Raw genomic sequence first — 7,557 nt, 5'->3', positions numbered from 1 at the left:
AAAAACCCAAATCCTGGCAGATTTATAGCAACTAAATCTGTGTCTTCATTCCTCACTCCCGCTGGCATGGGTGCCTAATTTAACTGAAGCTAATTCCAGTGCTGATTCCTACTCATGCACATGTTGGCAGAGACAGATCTCAGTGCAGTGGGCATTCTCAATCACTTCTTCATTTGTCACATTTCACAAATTTCCAAACCATAAAAAAAATTGCTTGGGAAATTGCGATTTGAATTTGTGGTATTTCATCCCCTCTCCTGCCTTCCTCCCTTTCGTTTCAGTCCCTGGTAGTCGAATCCCTTGTTCCACTGGTGCAGCTGCTCAGTTACACGCCTGCTGCTCATGGTGAGAGTGTGCTTTGGAAATGCATCGTGCCTCCTACCACGTGGGAGAAGTGATGTGTTTTAGTTTGCTGTTTTGCAGAAAACAATGTTTGCCATATGTCTCAACAGAGCCTGCTTCTCTTTTTCAAGAAATTGGCCAAGAAATTTAATTTGTCTGTTGGTCTTTTTGCATCGTGACTAGAGACTGGCATGTGAATTATTTAATTAAGCTGTGAATATTGCTGGGTATTGCTAAGTTACACAAATACTGTGTCATTTAGCTATTTATGACTAACAAAACTAACAGTACAAGAAAACTAATTAAAAGCTAAATAATTTTGGAGTCTTTTGACCAGCTGTAATATATCTATACAAAACCATTCTATCGAATAAGGAAGCTATTCTTGAGGCTTTTGTCGCAGCAAAAAAAAAAAAAGAGAAGGAAAAAAAAAAGTTGTGATATTTTTCTTTGGTTTCTTCATGTCAAAAAGAAAGCTGCAGCCTCTGGCATTTCAGCTGGGCTCTGTTTTGTGCCTGGGGTGACGGAGCCACTCACAGTTGCTCACATGGAAATGTGCTGAACAAGAACTACACCATAAACAAAAGCACGCTGGGACTTTAGTGGGCAAAGCACAAGAGCAGAATATTAACCACAGATCCTGCCTAGGTAGAAATTCCTTTTGCTTGGTCATAGCACATAACAAGGTTTCATGCCTCTCTTTCTGGCACGTGTGGTGCTCCAGACTCCCCAGGAACCTTACTTAATTCTGCTTCTTAATGAGCTGATCTCCAGAGGAGCGGCTGTTTACTGATTCATTGCGGGCTTACACCTTCAGCACATGATTTTCTCTCACAGTGGCCCAGGAAACCCACTGCACCTCATACCACAAGCACTGGCAAGAATGCTCATGCAGCCATTGTGGGATTTCCTCATTGTGCTGCAGAAATTATTTAAAAATTGAATAACCCCTTTAAATGGCTTCAGCAGTAGTGAAGGACTCGGGTACCTTAGAAAAAAATACAGTGTCATTAAACAATACTGTTTTAAACATCAGTACATGCAAAAAGTGATAGAAGTGATTTAAATGTCTGTCTCTTGTTTATGCCTTGGACTGTATGTACTTCACACCTCTTAATTTTTCAGGCTTCCATCTTTGAATAGGAGGAGACCGCAATGTATAGGCTAAATGGTAAAATGCATTTCCTTCCCCATTGCTTCTGTCCAAACTCTTGGAGTTGTGGAAATGTTCAAACACTCCCTTAGTGAATTATGGCTGTATGAGAAAGAGACTTCGTGACTTGGCTCCTCCCTGTAGTTTGTGTCCTAATTTTTCAAGTCTTGATTTAAGTTCGACTGGTTTTTTATCCAGAAATGGCCCACTAAAGGTCAGCTACCTCCTAAATTTACCATGGTGCCAAAATAACCCAAAGATGGCTTTCTTAGATAGACGTCAGCAATTCAGTGATAAATTTTTAAAATACTTGCCTTTCCTTGTTATTCTTTTCAGTAAATTTTCTTCTTGAATCAAAAAGTAGCAAGAGATGAAGAACAGGTGGAAGTATTGAGCTAACCAAGCATGCTCAACATAACTAGGAGACCCTGCTATTTGTAACACTACTTCCATTAAAAGGTAACATGACAAAACCTTTGCTTGACACAGAGTATAGGCACAGACCAGTGAAAATAACAAATTTGTATATGCAAGTACTGTTCTCTAACAAAATTCTGAATAAGTAAAGGATGAAGTAAAGTCATAATTAGTGTTAGTTTTCCAGATGAAGGAGAAGGATTCAGGATTAATTAAAAGATTGGTTAGTTTTGTCTCCATCATCAAGCTACAAAGATAAAAACTTAGAACAGAGAGGAGAGGTTTTCAGGAACCACAGCTACTCAGAAACCTTCCCATCCTCTCTCTTTCGCAGACTTTTCCTTTCAGGCCCCTTTGGACAAACATCAGTCAGTCTCCTTTAGTCTATTTTGGTGATGTTCTATGGTTTTCCAGCTTATTTCTGCATAACCTGAAATGTCTGTATTTGCATCCCAAGCTGCCCAGAATGTTCTTTAGTTATTTCCCAGGAGCTTTCCTTCGTTCTTTGAGGGGGCAGCACTGCATTGCTACACCAAAGGTCTTGTCAACATTCCTTAGAGATGTCTAATCTCGCAGGATACTGTAACCCATCGGATTTAATTGCAGAGAGCTACAATTTGTTTCACAAGACTTCAGAACAGATGCCAGTTATTTAAGGTGCTTACACTGAAATAACTTGTTGCTTTTTTTTTCTTTTTTCCCCCTTGGTAATGTCTTTTTGTCTCTCACTTCGAATCCTCCTGTGACTTTGAGAAAAGTATTTTCATATTTGTGAGGCCTCTGGAAGTTTTCAGAGCATTCAGATTATGTTCTGATAAAACTCTGACTTCATGAGTACATATGTATGAAAAACCTTCTTGAGATTTATTATCTCATTTTAAAATTGTCAGTAATATCTTCTGCATTTGTTCAGTCCAAAGGGATTTTAAAAAAATCATATCAGAGCAGCTGTGGGTGAGAAAAGTTCATTCCTTATCAGTCATCCAAACTTGCCAAGTTGGTTTTAGGAAAGCAGTGAAATGAATACAGAAACTAAACCCAGCTTGATAACACGAAGCCAGAAGCCTAACAGGAAAAAGAGCGGTGTTGCTGCTTTAGTTTTCCTCATCTGTAACTGAAATGGAAGGAAATGGGATGGTGGATCGAAGGTGTGTCAGCAGGGCGGGCAGACTCACAGCACTGAAAATAAAAGGTCAAAAATTCTTTCTTCCAAACTGGAATGCAGGGAATTGTCAGCCAGCCCCCATCCACGTAGAATGAGTGTAAATGTGATTGTGAGGGTCCTGATGCTAATCCTGGCACAAACGCTGTTCCCCATCAGCCTGGTGTCAGCTCAGAGCCTTCTGGCTGTGCTGGGGCTGCTCTGTGTCACTGTCCCATGGGGCTGGAGCAGCTTCAGCCCTGTCAGAGCACACTGATCCCCACAGAAACGGTGTGCATCTGGACTGGTGTTCAAGCAGCTCTACAGCTCCCCTCTGGCAGCTTCAGGGATCTTTCAGTAGGCTCAACTCCTTTACCTACTCCTCTGCCTACTCTAAAAGAGAGGGGTTATCAAGGGGCTGTGAAGTGTTAGGGCAGGGGTGATGAGGTGCCTTTATGGCACCCGTGCCTGACACCAGAGGTCTCCAGGCACCGTCTGCGGCACGTTCAGCGCTCTGTGCTCAGCCAAGGTTCCCAGTCCCCGGCTGGAGGCACGTGGAAATCCACTGCTGCCACACCTGAGGCTGTCAGGGATTTTGGCCATTACCCTCAGTCATATTTACCCTATGCATGGAAACTCAGTCTTAGGAAGGAGAAGTTCTGCCACCAGTCTTGGTTCCAGGCTGTGATGTAACAACCCACAGTGCCCAAGAAATGTCTCATCAGTGGGAGGGCACGGACAAATTCCTCACAGCCACCTTTTGTAACAGGTGGATGTACTGGCCTCTCTTCTTGCCAAAGGGTTCTTAGGAACTCGGCTTCCAGACTCCTGGAATTTATCTTGCCCAAACCATGCAGCACCCAACTCCCGGGGAGCAGCACCGGTGCTGATTGGCTCTTTCATCATCACCCAGCCCCGCTCCAGGCTCTAGTCACAGCTCCCGTTTGGCACCTCCGGGAGAAAGATCCGGCAGCACCAGCACTGCTCCCCACGAGGAAATGGCGGGAGGAGGCGAGCAAACGCCATTCTGCCTCTGCCTCCTTCTTAAAATTACTCAGAAAAGATTTCTACACTAAAGCATATTTCAGTATTTCTGGAGGTCAAATGGAATACTGAGTTTGCTCTGTTCAAATCAGTAATGTGTAAAAAGAAATATATTTAGAAGAATTACTAAATACTTCAAAAGACAAATGGACATATAAGCTGCAATTTCTCTGTAGATTTTTAAGTAAAAAAATCTGTTGAAGGAAAACATGTTAGATCTTCCCTCCTGATTCAGCAGGAGGGAATGTTTATATAGAAATGTTTATATAGAAATGCTTATATAGAAATAATGAATTGTAATTCAGGCAATGGGTTTGAGGGGTTAAGAACAGGACTCAGTGCTGGGTTTGGGGGCCTCAGAATTGAGACCTAATCAAGCAGTTCTGGGCTTTCACAGACCCAAATCACTGCTATGTTTCTGGGGCTGAGAACCAGACCAACTTGATTCATTTTTGGGCTCTCAAAGAGAGACCAAAGGCTACGTTTAGGGGTCTCAAAATTCAGGTTCAGCGCTTAAAACTGACTAAATCCTGCATCTTGGACCCTGAAACCAGAGTCATATGGCTGGATTTGGAGGTCAAGAACAGTGACTGAGCCTTGTACTTTTTCAGGGTTGAAGTGAGAGACTAAATGTATATTTGAGGGCCTCGAAAACAGAGACCAAGTCCTGTGTTTTGAGACCTTGAAACCACTCTCAGCCGGGCTTGAGGGTCACTCGGCCGGGAGACAAAGTCCTGCATTTTGGGGGCGTGCCTTGGGCACAGCCCAGCGCCGGGCTCACCCGGCCCCGTGCAGAGCTCGGAACCGGCGACCCGGCCCTGCCTCTGGGGCTGGCGGCGGGGCCCCGGTGCCGCGTTCTGGGGCTCGGCCCGGGACGGTTTCAGGGCTCAGAGCCGAGCCCGAACCCCGCGTTCGGGGCCGCGGGCAGAGCCCAGCCCCGCGCCTCGGGCTCGGCACGGGACCCTGGGGGCGGCACCGGCAGAGCCCCGGCTCCCCGCGGCCGCAGCGGGACAGCGCCCGGGGCCCCGAGCCCCGCGCCGGCCGCAGCCAGTGCAGGACACCGGTAGGACCCGGGCGCGAGTGTCCGGCTCCCGGCCCGGCCTTGCCGACAGCGTTCTCCTCTGGCCGGAGCCCGCACAGCGCAGAGCGAAGGTTCCAGCGGGGCAGGGGCGGGGCGGGAATTGGGCCGGGCGGGCGGGGTTGAGGATGGGCCCCCTCATTAGGAGGGGGTCATGGGGAGGGGGTTGGGGCGGGCCCCCTCCGGAGGAGGGGGTCCGGGGTGGGAGGGGCTGCGGGGGTCGGCCCCCTTTAGCCCCTCCCACCTCGGGCCCTCTCCTCCGGACGGGGTCAGCCCCGGGGGGGGGTGGGGGGGGTGGTTAGGAAGGAGGTAGGCTGTTGCTGTTTGACACAAATGTGTAATTACGGTTCAGAGCGACGTGACCCCCTCTGCTTCCCCAACCCCCTCCCCAGGACCCCCTCCTCCGGAGGGGGGCCTCCCTCCCTCCCCCCCCCCCATCCTAAACCCCCCCCAGGACCCCCTCCTAATGAGGGGGCCCATCCTCAACCCCCCGGGACCCCCAACCCTCGCTAACCCGCCCCAGCCCCGGACCCCTCCTGAGGAGAGCCCGCCCTGGCCCCAGTGTGATGCAGGCACAGCCGGCAGCCCGGCAGTGTGGGGCGGTGTTGGCATCTGCAAGGGGGCACCCGCAAGAGCAGGCCCCGACCCTTTTGAACCAAGGGGCGCCGGCTCCGGCCCTCTGGGCTTTATTGTGCGGCGCCCCGAACCCCGCGGCTGCGGGGAAACAGCGAGGGCGGAAAGGGGACAGAGAGAGAGAAGACAGGGAGGCAGAGGGCAGCAAGAGTGGAGGTCAGGAGGGGACACAGGGACACACAGGCCATGGGGAAATAGAGAGGGCAGAGGGAGGCAGAAGACAGCAAGAGCAGAGGTCAGGAGGCCGGGTCAGGAGAGGCAGAGGAGGTGCAAGGGCAATGAGAAAGAGGAACAGAAGCGGGGTCGGCGTTTGCAGGGGAGCGGAGGAGGGAGGTGCAGGTAGGAAGGGCAGAGGGGGAATGGGGGGCGGTCGGGCCGGGTCGGGGTGCGTAGGATGGGGCAGGGAGAGGAGGGAAGGGGAGGTCAGGAGGGGAGAGGGAGCGGGGTAAGGAGGAGGAGGAAGGGGGGTAGGGTGGAGGGTCGGGGTGTGCAAGGAGAGGACGGAAGGGAGCAGTGAAGGGAGGGAAGGAGAGATTCAGGAGGGGAGAGGGAGCCGGGTAAGTCGTAGGGGGAAGAAGAGGTAGAGTGGGGGTCAGGGTGTGTAGGGGGGCAAGGACAGGACGGCAGGGGTGTGCAGGAGCGGAGAAGGAGCGGGGTGAGGTATAGGAGGGGGAGACAAGAGGGATAAGTGGGCGACACCTCACCTGGGCCCCGCCGGGGAGCCCGGACCGGCCGCTGCCAGCCCCGCCGCGCACCGCAGAGCAAATGGCGCCGGGAGCGACTTCCGGGGTTTAAATCGCCTCGGGCCCGCCCCGCGCAGCCGCCCTGGGGCCCCGCGCACCTGCCCGACCCCGCCCTGCGCACCTGAGCCGGCCCCGCCCGCCCGGCCCTGAGGCGGGGCCGCTCCCGGCCCGGGGCCGCGGCCAGGGCCGCTTCTCCCCGCGGGTCCCGGGGCTCTGTCGTGCCCCGTCCCGGCCTCTTCTGAGCCCGCGGAGCCCCGTCACCCTCCGTGTCCCGGCCCCGCGTTCCCGTCCCGCTCCGTCGGGCCCGGGGCCGCCGAACGGGCGCGGCGGCTCCGCGCTGCACCGCGGCAAGGCTGGAGAGCCCCGGCCGGGGTCGCCCCCGCACCGTGCGCCCCGGCCCGCCGTGCCCGCACTGCGGTGCCCGAGCACGGAGACACCGCGGCTCCCGCAGCGCCTCCTGCCCCCGGCTCCTCCCCGCCCGCCCCGGGATCGGCCCCGGCGCCTCCGGCGTCCGAAACCACGGCGGGGCCGGGACTGAGCCCCCAAACGCCGGCCCCACGAGCCCCGCAACGCCGCGCTCCCGGCTCGTCACCCACCGCCCCAGCAGCAGCGAGGAGAGGCCCCACGAGTGTCCCGGCCTGGGAAGAGCCTCGGCCGGAGCTCGGGCTCCGCTGCGGAGCGCCACGAGCGAGCGCCTGAGCGCTGCTCTCCGCCCCGAAGCCGCCCCCGTGAGGCCGGGGCCGAGCCCGGACAGCGCCGGGCCGGGGCTCCGTGTTCCGAGCGCTCGCACGCAGCATTTGGGGTCTGTCCCTGGGCCCCAAAATGCAGGACTTGGCCTCTGGGCTCGAGGCCTGGGCGAGCCTCGCTCTGCACTCCCAAAGGCTCCAGTCCCTGTTTCACAGCCCCGGGCCTGGCCAGATGGGACTGGGTCCAAGCGCCAAAACAGCAGAGGACTTTGTCCCTGAGCCCTCCTCACCTTCACTCCCACCAAAAAACAAACAAACAA

The 7,557-nt window shown here is 53.7% G+C and overlaps 1 protein-coding gene across 1 annotated transcript; it reads left to right on the top strand.

Annotated features, from left to right (window-relative positions):
* The first annotated feature begins 1,497 nt into the window (after positions 1-1,497).
* On the top strand, positions 1,498-7,089 carry LOC119700922 (proline-rich protein HaeIII subfamily 1-like). The gene is made up of 4 exons (XM_038136634.1): positions 1,498-1,513; positions 4,862-5,160; positions 5,528-6,147; positions 6,795-7,089. Exons 1-4 carry the CDS (start codon positions 1,498-1,500, stop codon positions 7,087-7,089), a joined length of 1,230 nt encoding a protein of 409 aa, XP_037992562.1.
* Positions 7,090-7,557: the final 468 nt, after the last annotated feature.

Source organism: Motacilla alba, chromosome 4, assembly GCF_015832195.1.
Source record: "Motacilla alba alba isolate MOTALB_02 chromosome 4, Motacilla_alba_V1.0_pri, whole genome shotgun sequence".
Classification (NCBI taxonomy): domain Eukaryota; kingdom Metazoa; phylum Chordata; class Aves; order Passeriformes; family Motacillidae; genus Motacilla; species Motacilla alba.
Note: the sequence above shows the minus strand (reverse complement) of the source record. Positions and strands in the feature narration are given on the sequence as shown.